Genomic DNA, 21,630 nt, shown 5'->3' with positions numbered 1-21,630 from the left:
ACACAACACACAGATGTGTCCACATGCATGCATACATGCACACAGACAGTGCACACACAAAGACATACAACCCCTGGTACACACATATACACATGGAGATATGCACATACACATGGACACACACATGCACAGAGGCACACAGACATAGGCACACAGAGACACATGCACAGACAGATGGACACATGCACATACAAATGCAGATATACACGAACACATGCAAACACGTAGACAAGTGAACAGATACATGGACATGTGCACACATACATGTGGCCACAGATATAGGCACACATGTGGACACAGCTTTGTGGACATGTGCACACATAAATGTGGACACAGCTACATTAACACATGCACACATACAACAGGATGCAGATATATGGACACATGCACACATACATGTGGACGTAGATATGTAGACACAAGCACACATGCATGTGGATGCATCTACATGGACATGTGCACACATACATTTGAGTGCACATATGTGGATATGTATACACATGTAGGCACAGATTTGTGGACATGTGCACGTCTGTACACAAACACGCAAAACTCAGATGAATATCTATACACATGGACATGCTATGCACAATGCATAAGCTATGGACACACGTAAACATATGCAGACACATGCACAAATATGTAACTGTACACACAGACACAAAGACACACACAGACATGGACACAAATGTGTGTACAGGGGAGCATCAAAACACACGCTCATGGGGTTGGAGCGATAGCACAGAGGGTAGGGTGTTTGCTTTGCACGCAGCTGACCTGGGATCGATTCCCAGCATCCCATATGGTCCCTGAGCACCGCCCAGGAGTAATTACTGAGTGCAAAGCTGAGAGAAACCCCCGGGCATCACCTGGTGTGACCCCAAAAGCCAAAAAAAAATCCACGTTCATATTCTGTGCACTGCATGGGCATGACCACGAACACACACAGGCATGGACACGGGCACACAGGACACGGGAGGACCCATGGCCAGAGCTGAGCGTGGCACATTCTCTCTAGGAGGCTGGGCTCATCGGTCCCCTTGGCAGCCTCCTTGTGTCAGAGACTTGCGGCAAGTCTCTGGCTGTGTGAGAAGGGGACTGGGGTCTGAACGGTGGGACAGGGTCAGAGGTCAGCCGGGAGCAGGGCACAGGGCAGCATCCCACGTCCGTGGGCGGGGCTGTGTCTCCACATGTCTCTGCAGAGCCTCCACTGGCAGCTGCAGAGAGGGTGACTGTTGCGAAGATAAAGGCAGGGGCGGGAGGCGGCGGCGAAGGATAAGCCGACTTGGGGGGATGTGGGGACATGGGGACAGATGCGGGCACGGTGCAGACGCGGCACAGGGGCTGGGCCAGAACCGGGGAGAGCACCAATGCTCTGGGCCCAGAAGGGGGCCTGAGAGCCAGGAAGGGTAGGGTAGGGGTGGGGATGGGGTCCTGAGAGCCAGAGGGGAAGGGAGGGGTGGGAGGTCCTGAGAGCCAGGAGGGGAGAGAGGGGTGGGGGGTCCTGAAAGCCAGGTGGGGGAGGGGAGGGCACTGAAGAGCACCTGGGCCCCGCCCCACAGACAAGGCGCTATCGGAACCAGCAGGCCTGGCCAGGCCTCCTCCTGGTTACTGGGCGCCCGGGCAGCTGAGGGACATTCTGCTGACCAGGACCATGGGCGGGTGGGCCTAGGGACATGCCCAGTCATGCCAAACCCCAATTTTTTCTTTTATTTTTAATTTGGGGACATAGCCGGGGTGCTGAGGGCAGACTCCTACTCTGTGCTCAGGGACCCCTCCTGGCGGGCTCAGGGGGTGTGGGGGTGTCGGGATGCACCCCAGGGCGGCCACGTGTGAGGCAGACATCCTCCGCTCTCTTACTGTTCCGGCCCCAACCTCGATTTCTTTCTTTTTTAAGTCTTTTGGGGCACAGCCAGTGATGCTTGGGGCTTCCTCTTGGCTCTGTTACCTCCTCCTGGCAATGCTCAGGGACCATATGGGGTGCCTGGTATGGAACCCAGGCGGCTGCGGGCCAGGCTGGCACCCCGTGTTACTGCCCCGGTCCCCCTGCTCCCTGGTTTCCTCACAAGGGTCTATGGATTGTTTGGACACAGCCGGCACCCAGCCCTCAGTGTCCATGCCTGGAAGGACAGGCGCCGGCCTTGGGTGTGGCCCCCAGAGCCCAGAGATGGGTCAGCCACAGCCGCTGAGGGCTGGGGACACACTGATGGGGACACGCTGACGGGGACATACCGGCGCTAAGTGACAGCCACCGAGGCTATTGCTGCTCTGGCCCCCGCCCTGGCCCCTGCCCACACAGCTGCCCCCTCCAGCTGCTGACCACCCCGGGTGCAGGAACCTGGTTTCCGGGGCCCACCTTCACTGCCTGTGTGGCGCCCGGCAGGAGGCTGGGGCCATGGGGTCGAGTCTAGATGGGGGTGGGGGGGGACAGGAAGGTGGACCCTGCAGCTGTTTTCGGCAGGCACCGGCCCAGGACGGGAGTCCCGCCCTAGGTGCCCTGCTCTGGGGGGTGAGGAGCAGACAGTCCTCCATGCCCCCCAGGGACAGGCCCTCCTCCGAGCCTTGCCGCCATGGGCAAGTCCTGCCGGGGAGCCAGCAGGCGGGCCTCTGAGAGCGCAGTAGGGGGGTTTCATCCTGAGCAGCAGCTCTGGGGGTGCTCAGGGCCACCAGCACTGACCCCCCACCCCCAGGAAGGGCTACGCCACCACGTGTCCCTCAGCCTGCAGAGTGGACCCCGGCAGCGGGAGATGCGCTGGCTTCAGAGCGGACTGGGTGGGGCCCACACTCAGTGCTGTGACCCCCGGGGGGCCGGGCCTGCAGGGAGGGAGGGGCTCGGGCCACCCGCCACCAGCGACGGCACCGGCACTGTCACCCCACCAGCCGCCATCCCCACACAGCCACGTCCTCTGGCACTGCCACCGTCGCCTCAGGCACGGCCTCAGCTGACACCATCACGAGTCACTGTCACTGTCACACTGTCACTGTAACTGTCACCTTGTCACCCCTACTGTCACTGTCACCCTCATGCCCACTCTCCCCCCACTGCCACTGTCCCCCTCACTGTTACCTCATTGCCATGCTTACCCTGTCACCATCCCTGTCCTCCTCACCCTCCCCTCATGTCACCGTCCCCCTCACCCTTACTGTCCTCCGCACACTGTCCCCCTCACTCTTGCCGCCCCAGCGCTGCCCGTCCACCTAAGGGGCACAGATCGGAGCTTCCCAGCACGGGACCCCTGGGTCCCCAGTGAGGCTGGGCAGTGGAGGGGACGCCCAGCTGGCACCAGCAGGAGTGCCCTGGGCACAGCGAGACCCTTGGGTGTGGAGCTGGGAGAGGGTGGTACAGTCAGGGCAGGGCCCCTGTGCTGAGTGCTGGCCTGGGGGCCCACAGTCTTGGGCATCTCTAAGGGCTGCAGGGGCTCTGGGCCTAGGAACTGTCTCTGAGGGCCCAGGGGACTGTCTCTGATGGCCTAGGAGGCTGCATGTCTCCCGGTGGTTCTCAACCTGGCCCTAGCTGCCCGTGCAGGGGGAGGACGGGTCGGGTCCCCCACCAGGGGAAACGCCTTCAGTCCCGCACTCGGCCTCCTCCATCATTCCTGCCTCAGCTCTGCAGCAACGGGCCTCGGGGCTCACACGGGCCTCACACAGGAGAGCATGACCAGGGGGGCTGTGACCCCAGGGCGCTATGACCCTGGGAGGGTGTGACCTCGGGGGCCTATGACTCCGGGAGGGTGTGACCCTGGGAGGGTGTGACCCTGGGGTCATAGCCCCCTGGGTCTCTCCCAGCCCCGCTGTAGACCCGTCCTTTTCCTCTCTAGGGGTTCAAAGGACAGTTTCTGTGGCCTCCCAGCACCCGAGAAACACCGTGTTTGACACACAGAACACACACCCAGGCCGTAATCCCATGTTTCCTGGCGAGATTCCCGCGCAGGGGCCAGGGCCTAATCATGGGTGAGAAAGACGCGGGTCTCTGTGTGCCCGGCTCTGCACGCCTGTGGTTCCTCGGCTGAAGGGAAGGACATGGTGGGGGGGACCGGGAGGCCGGACGCTCAGGCGACCACAGAGACGCAGGGGCGGAACCGAGGAGGCCAGCAGCAGCATCCCTGCTCGTGCCTTCGCTGAAGAGAACTGGACCAGCTCAGAGACCCTGAGGTCTCCAGCACATGCAGCAAAACGCGGGCACGCACACACACACGAGCACACGCATGCACACGCGCACACACAAGTACACGAGCACACATGTGCACACGCATGAGCATACACATGAACACGCATGCACACACTCACACTGAAACACACGTACACACACAAACATATACTCATTCACATATGCACACACATATGCACTCGTACACACATGCACACACTCACACAGTGACTCTGATGTGGAGGGCTGAGGGGGGACACACTGCTCAGACACGAACCGCTGCCCACACCCACCCGAGCTGCCACCTTGCCCGCAGCCCCTCCCCACTCTGGGTGTCTGGAGGCTCATCGAGTCCCACCTGGTCTCCGGGGCATGTCGCTGTGGGTCTGCAGTGTCAGGTGTCTTCCTGGCACACACACAGATACACACATACACACACCACACACATACACACACCACACACATACACACACACAAACATGGCCTGGAGCTCTGCCTGTGGATCTCGAGAGAAAGCCCACCCGTCTCCCACGCGCAGAGACACGGCAGGGACAGGAGGTTCAGGGACATTGGCACGCACAGTGTGAGGTGAGGTGTGAGCTCTTTGTGTGTGTGTCCAGATGAGTGTGACTGTGTGCATCTGAGTGCACATGGGAACCTGTGCACGTGCACGTCTCTGCCTATATGTCTCTGCAAGAGGGTGTGCACAAAAGTCTGTGTATGGATGTGCATACATCTGTGAGCACGCATGTCTGCATGTGCACACGTGTCTGCATGTATGCGTGACCATGTGTTTTTGCGCATGCGTTTTTGCAAGTATGCACATGTGAGCAGTCTTCATGCACGTGTCCCTGCATGTCTGTGTTGCATGTATGTGCGTAAGAATGTGTGTACATGTATCTCCGCATGTGCATGTCTCTGCCATGTATGTTCATGAGAATGCATAGAACTGTAGCACTGTCCTCCCGTTGTTCATCGATTTGCTCGAGCAGGCCCAGTAACGTCTCCATTGTGAGACTTGTTGTTACTGTGTTTGGCATATCGAATACATCACGGGTAACTTGCCAGGCTTTGCCGTGCGGGCGAGATACTCTCAGTAGCTTGCTGGGCTCTCTGAGAGGGGCGGAGGAATTGCGGAGGAATCCAACCTGGCTCGGCCGGCCGGCTGTGCGCAAGGCAAACGCCCTACCGCTGTGCTATCGCTCCAGCCCATGAGAACGCATATGTGTATGCATATATTTCTGTGTGTCCCTATGTGCACATGTGTCTCTGCATGAGTGCATATAAGTATCTTCGTATATGCATGTGCACATGTGTGTCTTGCATACCACGTGTGTACACGTGGGTACTGTGTAACCACATGCCTGCATATGTGAGCGCACGCATGTATACCTGCATGTGTGTATTGCAGGCACGGGCCTCTGTGTGCATGCATTTGCACATTAGCATGTCTATGCACACACAGATATGTATATATATAAGACACGGGTGTATGTGTACAGGTATCTGCATATGTGTGCAGGTGTGCATCTCTGCATGTCTCCATGTACGTGCATGTCTCTCTGCATATGTGTGCAGGTCTGTACATTCTCTCATCATCACATGCATGGGCACATATGCGTGTGCTCACACTTAGGCTTGGTGCTGCTGTGGGGGTGTCTAGGAACAGTGCAGGCGAGGCAGGAAGCCCGCTGACGCCAAGCATGATGCGGGTACACGCATCATGCCCTCACCCCACAGACGCCACAAGTCGCCCAGGAACCTGGGGCCAGGTATTCCTTTCTGTGGCCACTACCCTGCAGACCCCGGGTCCAGGATTGCGGTTATCTGAGGGAGCGCTGAGTAAATCCTCAGGGGTCAGGGGTCAGAGGGAGGAGGGCAGGGCTGCCCGGGATGCTGGGGCAGCCAAGGGCAGGTTCGCTGGGAGCCAGCGTTCTCTCCCCCGCACCCCTCAGACCAAATCGTATTTAACCCTTAAAAAGGGCCTTAACTCAGGCACAAAGCTGAGGTGGACCAACAATGCCCAGCAATGTCCAGGGGGCAACACCTGAGCACCCAGCCAGACCCTCAGCAACAAAGGGATAAAGATGAAATCCCGAGAGCAGGGCCAGAGACAGCAGCGGGCAGGGCCAGACAGACAAGGAAGCAGGCAGGGAGGGACAGACAGGGCAGCGGGCAGGGATGGAAATAGCACAGTGGGCAGGGCACTGGCCTTGCCCGTGGCTGGCCCGGGTTCCATCCCTGCACCCCACAGTGACCCTGGAGTTCGCTAGGAGTGATCCCTGAGCACCGCTGGATGTCCCCCCCCCCCCCCCCCCCGCCAACAAACAGAGCAGTGGACACCTGGGCCTTCAAACAGTGTGCCCAGGGGTGGGAGGTAGCTAGGCGGTGGCCTCAGCACTGCCATGGGGTCTGCACTGGCCAATGCCCCCTTCCACTCCCCATCCCCTCCCGGACACCTGGCCATGCCCTGGCACTGCCCCTGTACACGAGACCTGATGCCACAGCTAGTTCTGACGGCACTGAGGTGGCCGCAGAGCAGAGGGGGCAGGTAGCGGGGTTCGGTGCCCAGAGCCGGCCCTCCCGGGGGCACCCATCACCCCGGCCTCTTGGGTGCAGCCTGCCTGTGTTCCCCAAGGGGGCGCGGGCCAGAAGGATGGGAGCCCCTGCCCCCAGGGCCGGTCCCCCGGAACATTCCGGACTGCGCCGGCAGCACTGCCCATCTCTGGGGGCTGGGGGTCGGTGTCGGGGTGCCCAGGGCTATCTCTGGCCTCTGCGTGTTCCTCAGGGTGGTCTCTTGGTGAGAGCAAGGCTTGGCGCCCAGCAGCTCCAGGAGTACGGAGGGCAGACACCCCAGAGCCCCTCAGCTCTGCTCTCCAAATCACCACACGCATGACCCAGGAGTGCCTTTCCAGACGCCCACAGAAATTTCCAGAATACCCCCCCCTCCCCGAGCAAACAGCCCCACACGGAAGGCCCAGGGGGCCATGGGTAGCCCCAGCAGCACGTCCCAGCGTGACCCCCTGTCCCCGCGGACTCAGTATGTGGGCACAGGGGGGCAGCTCCGGGTCAGAGAAGGCTGGGGGCTCCAGGTCCGGAGCACCAGGCAGTGGCCGCATGCGGTGTTGGGGTGCTTTCCACCATCATGTCCAACAGCCGGTGGGACTGGGGGATGGTCAGCACTGTGGGATTGGGGGGGGCAGCACGGCCAGCCCTGGGAGAGGGCTGCTCCCTCCACAGCCTGGAGGAATCTGCTGGGGGTGACAGAGTCCGGGTGTCCCCCCTCCGCACTAGGACAGCCCCGGGCAGGGGAAGACCTCCAGAGCCCCCATCTCCCCATGGCGGGGAGCCCAGAGCCACAGTCTGGGTGGGGATACTCATGCCGCATCGCTCTGTGGAAGCAGAGGGGTCTTGGCCATGCCAGGAGCGATGGCCGCACCTCCCTTCTCACACCGACCCCCAGGGGCAGGGCCGACTCCTCTCCACTCCTCCGGGCGCCAGTGACCCACATCAGCCCAGGGGCCTGGAACGTTCCAGGACTAGCAGCAGCAAGCGGGGCCGCTGAGGAGGGCGGGGGTTGGGAGGTGAACTGAGCACCACAGGCGTACGAACACGCGGGGTGGACCCGCACGCACGGGGACGCACACTCCCTGGCACTGACATGCACACACGCAGACATGCACACGCCCCAACAAGCAGGCACGCACGGACATGCTCATGCAGCGATGTGCACACCCCGACGCGCGGGCATACACGAAAACGCGCCCATGCACACCCGCCGATGCGCAATCGTGCTCATGCGTCTCGGCCTGGGCCTGGCCCAGGGTTCAACAGTGTCCTTCGGATCTTCCGGGTGTCCGTGGCTCAGGGGCAGTGGCTGGTCCCGGGCCCTGATGGCCATGGAATGGAGAGGCGTTGAGGGGAGACTGAGGCCTTCAGGCCATAGGGGTCCACGTTCTTGCTGCCCGCGTGGGACTGGGCACAGGACCCCCAGGCAGCTGCCTCCCACCCTGGGCACGGTTTCCCCGTGCCAGAGGCCGTGCCCTCTGGCCTCTGCCCTGAGTCTTTACCCAGGGGGTGGCAGGGGCCGGCCCATAACTAGGTGGCCCCACCCGCTGCACCGGGAAGGACAAGGCAGGAGTGGACAGGCCCCGGGAGCACAGCTAGGCTAGGCGCAGTGAGGGGCCCACCTCAGGAGCCTCAAGGACAGGTGTACCGGCCTGGGGCCAGGGGCCAGCAGTGACCACGGCTGCACCCCCACGGCCGCCCTGGGCTTCTCAGCTGCCCCCAAGCAGGGGCCCAGCCGCCCCAGGCCACACAGGGCTTTGGAACCCGGGCTGTCCACAGGGCTGTGTGCGCCCCAGCCCCACCCCTGGGACCCCCACCTCCAACCCAGCTCCTCAGGGAGGGCTTGGAAAACCACGTTTATCAGTCTCTGGGAGCTGCGTGCAGGCATGCACATGCCCACTGCAAGGAAATGTTAGGGCCTGTGCACACGCATGCAGGTGAGGCACATGCTCTCAGTGCGTGCACGTCCTGTGTGTGCCTGCTGTGGGATGCATGTGTGTGGAGGCTGTTGGTGCCTTGAGTGCACGTGTGTGGCGCATGTTGCATGCACATGGCTTGTCCACCACAGGGTATGTACACATGAGTATTTTGCACATCTATGTGTGTGTGTGGTATGTTTGTGTGTGTCTGTATGTGCATGTCTACCTGGTGTGTGTCTCCATGTGGTGTATCTGTGTGTGCGTGTCTACGTGGTGTGTCTTGAGCATGTGTCTGCATGTGTATGTCTGTGTGGTGTATGTGTGTATGTTTGCGTGTGTGCCTGTGTGTGTCTGTGCGTGTGCCTGTGTGTGTGTCTGTGTGGAGTGTGTCTCAGCGTGCGTATCTGTGTGTGTGTCTGTGTGTGTGCCTGTGTATGTGTCTGTGTGTGTGTGCTTGTGTGGTGTCTGTGTGGTGTGTGTCTGTGCGTGTGTTCGTTTGTGGTGTCTGTGTGGTGTGTATGTACGTGTGTGTAGGTGTGCGTGTGCATGTATGAGTTTGCGTGTGTACCTGTGTGTGTCTGTGTGTGTACCTGTGTGGTGTGCGTGTGTGTGTGGTGTGTGCGTGTATCTGTGTGTGTATCTGTGTGGTGTGTGTCTGTGCGTGTGTGCCTGTGTGGTATCTGTGTGGTACGTGTGTGCGTGTGTGTTACATGTGCATGTGTGCGTGCGTGTGTGCGTGAGTTTCTGTAGGTGCTGGGACAAGGACCCCCGCAGCTGCGTTCCCTCGGGCAGGCTGCTGAGGCCTGCGCTCTGGGCTGCTGTCGAAGTCCTGGGCTGACCTGAGCCCAGAGCCACTCCAGCTGCCCGGCGCTGATCAAATCAGGGCTGACCCTGTCCTCCGGCCTCCCAGTCCCCGTGATTCCATTAAAGCCGTGACAGCCTTTGCCTGTCACCTACAGGAACCCAGTGGAGTGGGGAAGGGCTGGGGGCTGAACTCTGTCACCAGGGAATGTGGTGCCCTGGGCACTGGGGAGCGGGCGGCCAATGGGGAGGGCATCTCTGCACCCTGCCTGCTGGAGAGGGGCATTTCTGCACCCCTGCCTGGTGGGGAGGGGCGTCTCTGCACCCCTGCCTGGTGGGGAGGGGCATCCCTGCACCCCTGCCTGGTGGGGAGGGGCATCCCTGCACCCCTGCCTGGTGGGGAGGGGCATCCCTGCACCCCTGCCTGGTGGGGAGGGGCATCCCTGCACCCCTGCCTGGTGGGGAGGGGCATCCCTGCACCCCTGCCTGGTGGGGAGGGGCATCCCTGCACCCCTGCCTGGTGGGGAGGGGCATCCCTGCACCCCTGCCTGGTGGGGAGGGGCATCCCTGCACCCCTGCCTGGTGGGGAGGGGCATCCCTGCACCCCTGCCTGGTGGGGAGGGGCATCCCTGCACCCCTGCCTGGTGGGGAGGGGCATCCCTGCACCCCTGCCTGGTGGGGAGGGGCATCCCTGCACCCCTGCCTGGTGGGGAGGGGCATCTCTGCACCCCTGCCTGGTGGGGAGGGGCATCTCTGCACCCCTGCCTGGTGGGGAGGGGCGTCTCTGCACCCCTGCCTGGTGGGGAGGGGCGTCCCTGCACCCCTGCCTGGTGGGGAGGGGCATCCCTGCACCCCTGCCTGGTGTGGAGGGGTGTCTCCGCTCCCCTGCCTGGTGGGGAGGGGCGTCTCTGCACCCCTGCCTGGCTTCTGGTGCTCCACAAGAGCTGTGAGCTGAGCTTTGGAGCTGGGTCAAGGGCTGAGCTTTGGGGGTGCGAGTCCTCATTAAATCTTTCCCAAGGGGGATTTCTGGGGGTGCTAGAGAGACAACCGGCCCAGCTCTCACTGTCCCCCTGCCATTGAAAACGCTGGAGAGGAGACAGGGTCTTAGTGGGGAGAGGCACCGACCAAGCGGGTGTGCATGAGCCTGTCAGAGTCTAGACGTGGGAGCCCGAGGTCTGGAACAGGGGGCTGCAGAGAGGCCCACCCAGAAACCAAGGCCCAGTTGCCGCGTCCCCCACTCCTCCCCAGCACTGGGCCCCCAGCCGTGTGCTCCCGTGCGCGCGTGTATACGCGAGTGTGCATGTGCGCGCGTGTGTGCGCGCGTATGTGTGCGAGTGTGTGCGTATGTGTGCGTGTGTGCCCATGAGCGTGTGCGCGTGTGTGTGCCTGTGTGCGTGTGCGTGTGTTTACATGTGTGCGTGTGTGCGCGCGAGTGCGTGTGTGGTGTCAGCCCGGATGTGAGGGGCTCGGGTATCGGCTCGGCCCACCGCAGCGGGCCGGGAAAAACACCCATGCGCCCCGCCCCGCGGGACACCTGCCGCCGCCACGCGAGTTGCGGGGGTCGCGGGCGCGCCCTGGAACGCCCCCCGCGGCTCCGCCCGGCCCCGGACGCCCCCCGCGACCCCGCCCGGCCCCGGATGCCCCCCGCGGCCCCGGCGGGGGCGCTACCTTCTGGATGCGTCCATCGATGTCCAGGTAGATGGCCTTGGGCCGGTAGGTGGAGGGGCCCGAGCCCATGGCGCGCGGCCGCCGCCTGGACTTTTACTGGACTTTCCCGGGCGGCCGCCGCGGAGGGCGGGGGCGGGAGGAGGGGGCGGCGGCGGGAGCACCGTGGAGCAGCCAACCAGCGCGCAGCCGCGCGCGCCCGCCCCGCCCGCCCGCCGCGCGCCCCCACCGCGCGCCCCCGTGCCCCGTCCGCCGCGCGCCCCCGCGACTCCGCGCCCCGCCCGCCGCGCGCCCTCCCTCCCCCACCCCTGCTTCCGCGCTGCCCCCGCCCTTCCTCCCTCCCCGCTTCCCTTAGCTGGGGGGCTGCAGACTCAGCCTCCCCCGGGTGAAACGGGCCCCGTGCCCAGAGCGACCCCTGCTGTCTGCACAGCGGGTCACAGCGCCCCTCAGGCCCCTGACTCACCCGGAGAATGTCCTAGGTCCCCCCTCCCCAGGAGTTGGGGGCTGCTCTGCTCACGCACCCCGCCCCCTCCCCAGAAGCTGGGGGCTGCTGTGCTCAGGCACCCAGGCCCCCTCCCAGGAGCTGGGAGCTGCTCCCGTTCATGCACCCCTGCCCCCTCCCCAGGAGCTGGGGGCTGCTCTGCTCGCACCCCGGCCCCCACCTCCTTGGACTTCCGGGGGCTGCCCCCCTCTCCAGCTGCACCCAGAGCAGACACGCAATTTCATCACTTGATTTCTGTTCTCCATGGAGATGACCCAGCGGGAGCCAGCAGCTGGCCGCAGCCCCCACTGCTGGTGGCCGGCAGCGCCCGGCCGGTTGGGGGGTGGGGATGGGGCTGCTCTGAGCTGGGGTCTCCAGCGGAAGAGTCGGGGCAGCGCCTGCTGTCCGCCTAGGGGAAACTGATGCACTGCCGGTGGCCCCTGAGCGCCAGCCCCGCCCGGAGGCCCGCCCAGGTGGGGCTGCCGGTTCGCTCTGCTGGCCAGGGGCTGGCCTCGGGAGCAAGGGGCAGCTGTGTCCTGGGTGCACCCTCAGCCTCTGGGTGCCCCTCCCACAGGAGCAGCCCTGGACGTTTGGGGTGACTGGGAAGGTGATAAGGCTCCATGTCCCAGGGAGCTGGGGGGCTGGTCCCTGGCACTGACGTCACTAGGGGCTCACTGCTGCCTGTGGCTCCCTGCCCTGGCCCCCATATCGTCCCAAGCAGAGGCCTGCCGCTCTGTGGGCTGACTGACGGGAGGTGGGGTCTGTGACCCCTGGGGCAGCCAGTGCTTGGGGGTCTCTCAGCAGATGCTGCATCCAGAGCATCAGTGACGGCGGCGTGTGTAGGACCAGTCCACCCTCTCCAGAGAGCCCACACAACTGCCTGGCTCACCGCCAGGCTGTGTCAGGGCTGAGCGTGAGGCTGGAGGACACACAGACACTGCCTCTGGAGTGGGAGACAGACCCGAAATAAACCAGCAGGGCAGGGGCGATTCGTGCCAAGGCCGGCAGGGAGCTGCTGTGGATGGGGGGGAAGAATGTTCCAGCAAGGAGACCATGAGGGAGGAATGGGGGCAGGGAAAGTGCAGGCGCCTGTCTGAGGGGGGGAGAAGTGTCCTTCCTTGTTCAGGGATCTCGCTGGACCAGGCCCCAGCGGCTCTGAGCCATGGCCCTGGGTGTGATGTGTGTGTTTGTGTGTGTGTGTGTGTGTGTGTGTGTATGTGTGTGTGTGTGTGTGGTTCCAGTTTAGCTGGGCTGTGCGTGTGAACACAACCTCGTTAACCCAGGGTGGTCCCTGGTCCGACTGGTGCGTGTGCGTGTGTTTGCATAGGAGGACTAGGGGTCAGTCTTGGTTCTGGGGACTTGGCAGTTCAGTGCTGGGCCCCGCAGAGGCCGTCCAGGGCTTCATCCAGCCGTGTCTGGGGGGCAGGGTCCGGAGCTCCCCAGGACACGCGTCTCCTGTTTGGGGCTGCTGCTGTTAGATTTGGGGCCTCTGGGCCACACTGTGCTGGCTCCAAGCTCAGGGTCACTCCAGGCAGCCCCTGGAGACCCTGTTCCGTGCTGGAGGTCGGGTGAGGCCAAGGCAAGCATCCTCTCCTTCCTATCTCTCTAGCCCCAGCTTATTGGGGGGCACACTTGGCGGTGCTGGGGGCTGCTGTATACTTGATGCTCAGGGACCCTTCCCGTGACTCAGCCCAGCCCTGGGTGCCCTTCCTGACTGCCACAAGAGGTTCTTTCTGTGCCAGCCCGCGGCCCTCCTCGGCCCTGTCCCTGGCAGTCAGCTTGGAGGGGAGGAGGCCTCACCCTAACAGGAGGGTGACGTGGTGAAGGGAGGGAGGAGACAGAGGTGACCCCGATTCTCCCTGTGCAGGCCAGCACCCCTGCCAGTCACCCGGCTGTCTGGAGCCAGCGCCCAGGGGCCTTAGCCCGGCTCTGCCCCCAGGGCAGGACACGGAGGGGGAGGGCAGTCTCCTCCAAGGCCTCTTCAGCTTTGGCTCTGGCCTGGCCAGGGCCCAGAATGAAGAACCAGCGAGTCCCCGCGGCCGCCTGCATGTCCCTGCCCAGTGGCCCGTCCCCTCCTGCTGCCCCCCACCTGCTGGGTTGGTCCTCTGGTCTCTCCTCTCCCCGCCAGCCCCCTGGATGGCCTCTTTCCTGGGGTCACCTGCCCAGAACTGCACGTCTCCAGACTGGGCCCAGGTCTCTGGCCCAGTGGTCCCTGCTGGCAGCCCCGGACCCTCAGTGTCTGTCGGCGGCAGCCAGCGGTGGTCAACTGGGATGGACCGAAGCCGCCGGGCTCCCCCAGCTGGAGCTTTGTGTTGGGCCCTCAAGGGTGAGGGCTGGGGCAGTGGGCGGGGGGCATATCGGGCCGCCCTGGGTGACCCGTGGGTTGCTGCAGGCTCCGAGTCAGCGTGGAGGCTGTGGGGCGGGGGTCTCCCGGCCACACTCAGCCTGATGGTTGGGCCCAGAGCAGATTCCACATGTTTCCAGGCCAGGCTTAGGGCTCCCGCCCAGCTCCAGGGACTGATGTGTATTTGAGGGATTTCAGTGGCTCAGTGAATGTTCCCAGTTGAATGGCCATGTGTATTTTAATGAGTTTGTATTTTAGCAGCCCTTTGTGTTTTAGTGGTTAAGTGGTTGTGTATTTTAGTGGTTAAGTGATTGTGTGTTTTAGTGATTATGTGTTTTTGGTTTATTTTTAAAATTTGTTAAAAAATTGAATCCCAGTGAGATACACAAAGTTGTTCATGATTGGGTTTCAGCCACACAATGTTCCAACACCTGGACCTTCACCAGTGCACACTTCCCACCTCCAATATCCCCAGTTTCCCTCCTGCCCCCTCCCCCCCAACTCTGGCCTGATTATGTGTATTTTACTGGTTTAATGATTGTGTGTACTTTAGTGGTTAAGGGATTGTGTATTTTAGTGGTTTAGTGATTATGTGTATGTGTGTGTTTAAATTTAAACTCACTTCCACCTGATTATGTGTCTTTAGTGGTTTAGTGATTATGTGTGTTTCAGTGGTTGAGTGATTGTGGATGTTAGTAGTTGGGTGATTGTGCCTGTTAGTGGTTGGGTGATTGTGCATGTTAGTGGTTAGGTGATTGTGTATGTTAGTGGTTGGGTGATTGTGCGTGTTAGTGGTTGGGTGACTGTGGATGTTAGTAGCTGAGTGATGACGTGTGTTTTGTGGCTTCCCTAAGGTCAGTGCTGCCCCATGGTCACGCCTATGGGCACTTTGTGGTTCTTTCTGAAGCACTCACCTGCCCTCTCCCAGGAGCTGGAGGTCCCAGCCGCTTCCCAGGGCCCCCTCCAAGGGCCCCAAACCCCAGGGCTCCTGAGGGTACATGGGGGGACACAGAGGCCTCTGGGATGGTGAGCGGCTCCCACAGAACTGGGTACGGGCAGAGTGTGCGCTAAGCCCCACTCCCCCCCCCCCCCCCCCCCGCCTTTGCCCAACCCCCATACTGGAGGTCTGCATGGCCCCGGCCTCTCTCCAGGCTCTGCAGTCAGGAGCCCCCAGTGGGTGGGAGGGTGTCCTGCAGTGGGGGAGGGGTGTCCCTCTCCTCAATCTCAGGGTCCCTTTCTTGCAGGGGCAGGTACCCGCCGGCTGCTGGGGCTCTGCAGTGGCCCTGGGCACAGCTGTCCCACCCACTTGTCGTGCACCCGTGTCTCTGTCTGGACGCTTGGGCGTGGCTGTGGCAGCGCTGACCCTGGCCACGTGCTCTGTGGAACAGGCAGCTTCCGGGGCCCGCCGGGGCCTTCCTCCTGCTCCAACCGGGGCCTCTCGCACGCCAACTCCTGCCCAGGGTGTGTCTGCCAGGGTCGCCCCTGAAACTGCCCCTCCTCTTGGGGAGGACATCTGTGCCCAGCGGGGAGGGGGCGCCCCTCGGCAAAGCTTCTGGATTCTTCTGCGTGGGAACGTCCTTGGTCCCACGCTCGGTTTGTTTACTCAGCCGTTTATGGTTCCATGTGGACCTGGGGGGTGCTTAATCTTTCTAGTTATAATCCAATAACACTTTGTTTTGTGGCTCAAATTGTTCTTGCCTCACCCTGGGGGGCTGGAGGGGGGTGTTGTCCTTTGACCCTGTGACCCCAAGTGCCAGGGCTTTTCCTTCTCTAGGACCTCGTTACTTTTTGGTAAGGAGACTTCCTGCCTGCCTCTCCCCACCCCAGCGTCCCTGGGAAGTTCAGTGCTCAGTGTCCGTTACCAAGTTGTGCCGCTAGGTCTGCAAGCAGCATCGTCTTCTCCAGGCCCTGGGGGTGCTGGGGGCCCGCCGTGGCCGAAACTTCCTGCAGGCGACGTCTCCACCTGCTCGCACGGATCCAACCCTCAGTGGCAGGGAAATGTTGCCCAGGCCCTTCTGCAGGAGTGACCCCCGATCCCTGACTTCAGGACCCCGCCACTGTCCGCCTCCTCACAGGGATCTCTCAGGCAGCAGGGTGGGGGGGCCCAGAGGGTCACAGGCCCGGGTACCTCGTGCAGAGGTGAGGGCATGGCTGGTCTGTGAGATTGGGCACGGCTGATGCTTCAGGGCTGGGTGTGGCTGGCCTGGTGGGCTTGGTGTGGTGTGTGTTGGCCTGTGGAGCTGCCCCTCTGCACACGTGGACAGGGATGTGTCCATGCGCCCGGCTCACCCAGAGGGATGGGGACTCTGCGAGGGTCAATGAAGATGCCCCCGGCTGTGTGAGTCACTCTCTGTGCTGACCACCCCCCCTCCACAGGGCTGGGTCCTGGGACTGACCTAGTGAGACAGAGCCTTTGTAGAAATGTGGGGGGGGGGGGGCGGCGGGCGGCGAGGCTGCAAAATGAGCTTTAGGACAGAATCGTGGTTGGGGTCCGAGTGTCTGACCCGGCGCGGCCCTCATATACCTGGGTGGGCACACACTGCTTGGAGAGAAGAAGCTTAAGCAGCCCTCGGGTTAATGCATGCTCCTGAGATGGGGGGATGGAGATGTTCCTCCTTCCATTCCTCCCTCCCCCCTCCCTCCCGCCCCTGCCTACATAGGGCTTGCTGGTCATGTGGATGGAGGGGTGAGTAAACAGATGAACGGATGGGTAGGTGGGTGGAGGGACAGTTTGGATGGGTGACTGAGTGGATGAGTTGATGCATGCATAGATGTGTGGGTGGGTGGATGGAGGGATGGGTGGGTGGATGGTTAAATGGAAGGATCAGTGGGTGGATAAATGGACGGGTGGATGGATGGGTGGGGGGGTGGATGGATGGTGAGTGGGTATATGAATGGATGGGTGCACGAATAGATGATCAGGCAGATAGGTGAAAGAATGCATGGTTGGATGGGCAGATGGCTGGCTGGATCGATGTCATCTATCAGTGACACACACGTTTGAGTCGGGACTGGAGAGAGTACAGGGTTAGTGTGCTCGACTTGCAGGTATCGAACCTGATTTGATCCCCCGCACGTGTGCCCCTCCCCTAATTCTGTTGGCTGACCCCTTGGGGCTGCAGCTGCAGGCAGAGGTGGGGCAGTCTCTGAGGGGCCGAGCAGGCAAGTCCAGGACAGCTGGGGGCTCGCCGGGCCTGTGGGGGCTGCCTTGGGCCTACCCTGCGCCCCTCACCTGTTCTTGGTGGAGACAGTCGACCCCCAAAGGTTCCTTTCTCTCTGGACATCTGCAGGGTCTGAGGGAGGCGCTGGGCTGGGAGGAGGGGGAGGTCATGCTGGGTGCTGGGGGGTCGCCTTGGGGTCACTGCTCCGGAGCATTAGTTGCTACCCTCGATGTTACCAAAGTCTCCCCAAACTCCATGCTTCCTGCCCCGTCCTTCCCCACGCGGTCCCCTCAGTTACACCCATTCTAGATGTTTCCTCGAGGTGCTGCCCCACAGGCTGGCTTAGTCAGTCTCCCAGGAGACCGCCTAGGGTGGGCAGACCCCACCTCTGCCCACAAACGCACTGCTGGGGGCCTGGGGCAAGGCCTGGGCCCTGTTTTCCTGCCTGCTCCTCCCCAGGCCCCAGAGCTGGCTCCAGGGACCCGGATTGGCGGGGTGACCCCCCCCTCACTTCGCTTCAGAATGAGACCGGTTCTGACCCACCCGGGCTGGCTGGAGAGGGGCGGAGCTCGTCCTGACCGCTGTGCTGTCCGGATGGTGAGGGCGTCAGCCTGGAGGAGGCCCCAGTAGGCAGACTGGGCGCGGGCATGGCCGGAGCAGGGCAGGGTCTGGGCCTGTGCCATGAAATGCCCCGATGTAAGCTTGTTCTGGGGCCTGGCAAGAGGCTTGAGGTCCCTGCGGAGAGACGGGGTGTGGACACCTCCCCAGGGCCCCCGAGGCATCTGCAGGGACAAGGTCACCTTCCTCAGGGAGCTGGGCTGGTGGGAGACAGGGAGGGGGCCCTGTGTACCTGTGTGTATGTGCATGAGTGTACTGTGCACCTGTGTGTATGTGTGTGTGTTTGTACTGTGTACCTGTGTGTGTACTATGTACCTGTGTGCATGTGTGTGTGTGTGTGTACTGTATACCTGTGTGTGTGCGTACGTACTGGAGGTATGGTATGTGTGTGTGTACTGTGTCTTTGCATGTGTAGGTACTGTGCATGTGTGTGTATGTGTGTGTGTACTGTGTCTGTGTCTGTGCATCTGTAGGTACTGTGTGTGTGTATGCGTGTGTGTACTGGGTGTCTGTGTCTGTGCATCTGTAGGTACTGTATGTGTGTGTATGCATGTGTGTGTGTACTGCATATGTGTCTGTGCATATGTAGGTACTGTGTGTGTGCGTGCAAAACGTGTGACTGTCCCCGGGCACCTGGTCCAGGCCTGTGCCATGCGGGCCGAGTGCTTCCCCCATGCTCAGCCCTGACCGTGGCTTTCATGGAAATCAGAGGCGCCGACTCATCATGCGCCGCCTGGGACTGCAGAGAATTCGCTTTTCATCTCGAGCTGCAGTTTCTAAAAATAAAGCCAGTGGTGACTGAGTTCTTACTCATTCCCCTCCCTGCAGCTCTGGGGTCAGAGAAGACACGGATTGAGGGACCAGGCGTCCCGGATCCTTCTTTCTAGTCCTGCTGGTCCTCATGGCTCACGTGGGACACCTTAGAGGTCGGTCACCTGGGGCTCACATCTTCCCCTGTGGGTTAGTCACCAGGTAGGACCCCCCCCCCCAGCACCTCTCTGCCATAAAATGTGACTTGTCACTTGTCATCCCATTGCTCATCGATTTGTTCGAGCGGGCTCCAGTAACGTCTTCATTCGTCCAGGTGCCATAAAATAGTCATCTTTAATTCCAGCGTAAGCTTCCCTGGAGCAAACTGCCATCTCCACCCACTGAGAGCTGGAGCTGCTCATCCCCTTCAGATGACCGTCAGCATCGGTGACGTGCGCGCCCCAGAAAGCAAAGGCGTGGAACTTCGTCTTGAGGTCGCTGAGTCATCGAGTCATCGGGACGCTGAGAGCCGAGCTTGCATGGCACCACGAGAGTTTCTCTCTGCTGTTGGCGGCTCATTCGCCTTGGCCCCTGCAGTGATCCCCTTCAGCCAAACATTTCCAAGCCTCTGGACTCACCTGACCATCCCCAGAGCAGATCCCAAACACTCCCCCTCTGCCGCCATGTGGCCCTCAGTCCCCTGACACCCCTGGGTCCCTCCCTAGCTCAGGCTCTGCGGTCAGCTGAGAGGGGCCTCGGGAGAGGGTCTGGGCCACAGCTGCCGTCAGCGCGGACGGGTGTTCCCAGACGCTTCCCAGCTCCCCACAGCCCCTGGGAGCCAGGCCACTCTCTGGGCTATTCTGGTTTTTGTTTTGTCAAATCCTCAGGAATTCTCCACATCATTTACCTGCTACCTTTGCGAGTTTTCAGGGGTCTGGGAGTGGTCCCTGGAGATTCTGACCAACGGCTCGTGTGACTTGGGGGTGCTGGAGAAACTTGTGTGCCAGGGGTTGAAAGTGGGGACTCCACGTGTGAGGCGTGTCTGAGGACACCCAGGTGTCTGAGGAGCCCGCAGGCCAGCCCCCCATCTTATCCACAGCCATTGGGAAGCAGCTCCCGTCACTGACAGAATTTGCTGATGTTTGGACCAACGCAGGTTTTTGTTTGTTTGGGCTACACCCGGCAGTGGGCTAACTCCTGGCTCTGCATCCAGGGATTACTCCTGGTAGGCTCAAGGGACCGTATGGGATGCCGAGGATCGAACCCAGGTTGGCCACATGCAAGGCCAGCGCCCTCCCACTGTGCTCTCTCCTGGCCCAGGGACCGAGGTGTTTTTATCCTGGAGAGAAGCTCCTACAAGCTAGGGTTTCCCTAGCTTCGAGATGGAGAACCTGAACAAAGAATTTCCAGAGCTGATGAAAACTGGATTTAAACAGAGCAGAACTGAACTATCTGGGACTCCAGGAAGTGATTAAAATGACTGCAACTTTAATTGATTTTAATTGGAGACATTGTCAGAACCAGATTGCTCTGTTTAAATTAAAAATTACTGCCTGGGGCTGAAGCGACAGTACAGCGGGGAGGGTGTTTGCCTGGCGCCTGGCTGACCTGGGTTCGACCCCCAGCATCCCATATAGTCCCTCCAAGCCCTGCCGGGAGTGACCTTCGGGTGCAGGGCCACGAGCAGGTCCTGAGCATCGCTGGGTGTGGCCCCGAAACATGGATGCAGGGGAGGGCTGCAGGGGGCTCTGGAACATGCCAGAACCTGGCAGTGGGAGAATCGCCTGTATGGGAGCCCGTCACGTTAGAGAGAGAAGCGTGTCCGTGGGCTCACAGAGGTCTGGAGTAGGCCCCGCATTTATCACGTCTCAGTGCTCAGAGGCTCCTGTTCCGGGGCCAGTCCAGGCAGGGCTGAAGTGAGACAGCGCAGACGGGGCGGGGGAGGGGGGGACACACACACAGTCGTGGGCAGCTCTGAGTAGACGGGAGGACAGTGGGCCATGGGGGGGTCACATCTGGGGGCTCCTAGAGCATCTGTGACCGCATTGCAGGATGGGCTGTGGGATGGGGCCAGCAGAGACAGCGTCCCTCGCTCTCGGAGAGCTGGGGGGCTTTGAGGACCTGCAGGGGTGTTGCTATGAGTGTGGACAGGCCCGAGAGACGCCGCCGGCTCATCCCTCCCGGGGCCAAACGCAGCTCCGGGCCCGGCATGCTGCCTACCGCTGGGCGGAGGAATGTCCAGGGAAGGATTTGGGCTGTGCTGGAGGGGCCAGAGACGGGCACCACAGGGGTGACCGGCAGCTTGGACATAGCCACCCCCGCACCCCGGGCAGGTGGTGACCCGGGAGGCAGCGGCCGCACAGGACCCACAGGCCCGGGGACCCGGGAACCCTGTGACCTTGGGTCTCTCTGTGGACGTTTCCGCATCCTCTCTCACCTCCTTGTCTTGCTCAGGAGAATAACCCGAGACCCCTGAGCACGTACACGGCCTCTGCGGGGTCTGTGCCCCCGGCTCCAGCTCTGCACCCGCTGCCCCTCCTGAAACCTCAGAGCAGCCGCCCTCCCCCCTCTCCTTCCCTCCCCTCCCCTCTCCCTTGCAGGAGCCTGTTTGGACCCTAGGGGCAGCCTGAGTGTGGGGTGGGGGCTTAGGTGCCGTGACCCCCAGGGGTGTGGGTCCTGCACACTTCCAGTCGCTGAGCCGCAGGGCTGTCGCCGAGCAGAGGGTTCCAGAGGGCTCCAGAGGGTTCCAGAGGGTTTCAGAGGGGAGTGGCCTTGGGCATTTCTGATGGGACAGTCGGCCCCCTGTGGTTTTTTTTTGTTGTTGTTGTTGCTGTTTTGGGGCTGCAACCATTGGTGCTCAGGGCTGACTCCTGGCTCAGTGCTCAGGGCTAACTCCCAACTCGGTGCTCGGGGAACCATATAGGGTGTCTTCCCTGTACTGCCCTGCAAGGCACTCTGCAGGGACACTGGAGGGCACAAGCCCGGCCCCCAGAGTCGCCCTGGCCCGAGCCTGTGGCCTGAGAATCACAGTTCTCTTGGGCCCTCAGTGGCCAGCAAATGCGTCTGCTGAATGAAGCGAATCTGCCCATGAGGTCAGTGGCCACTGGGCAGGGCCATCTCCACCTGAGGGTGGGGTCAGGCCAGGGTGTCCTTGGGGCTGGACAGGGCTCGTCAGT

At 61.7% G+C, this 21,630-nt stretch overlaps 1 protein-coding gene across 1 annotated transcript in view; it reads right to left on the bottom strand.

The window, feature by feature from the left end:
• Positions 1–11,247, bottom strand: part of PDE9A (phosphodiesterase 9A) — a 35,288-nt gene extending 24,041 nt beyond the window's left edge. The window contains exon 1 of the mRNA XM_056119382.1: positions 11,104–11,247. Coding sequence (XP_055975357.1) covers positions 11,104–11,172 — 69 coding nt within the window. The 5' untranslated portion in view covers positions 11,173–11,247. The remainder of the gene's footprint in view (positions 1–11,103) is intronic.
• Positions 11,248–21,630: the final 10,383 nt, after the last annotated feature.

Source organism: Sorex fumeus, unplaced genomic scaffold (assembly GCF_029834395.1).
Source record: "Sorex fumeus unplaced genomic scaffold, SorFum_2.1 ptg000041l, whole genome shotgun sequence".
NCBI lineage: Eukaryota > Metazoa > Chordata > Mammalia > Eulipotyphla > Soricidae > Sorex > Sorex fumeus.
The sequence above is the reverse complement of the archived record's forward strand: the minus strand, read 5'-3'. Positions and strand labels throughout refer to the sequence as shown.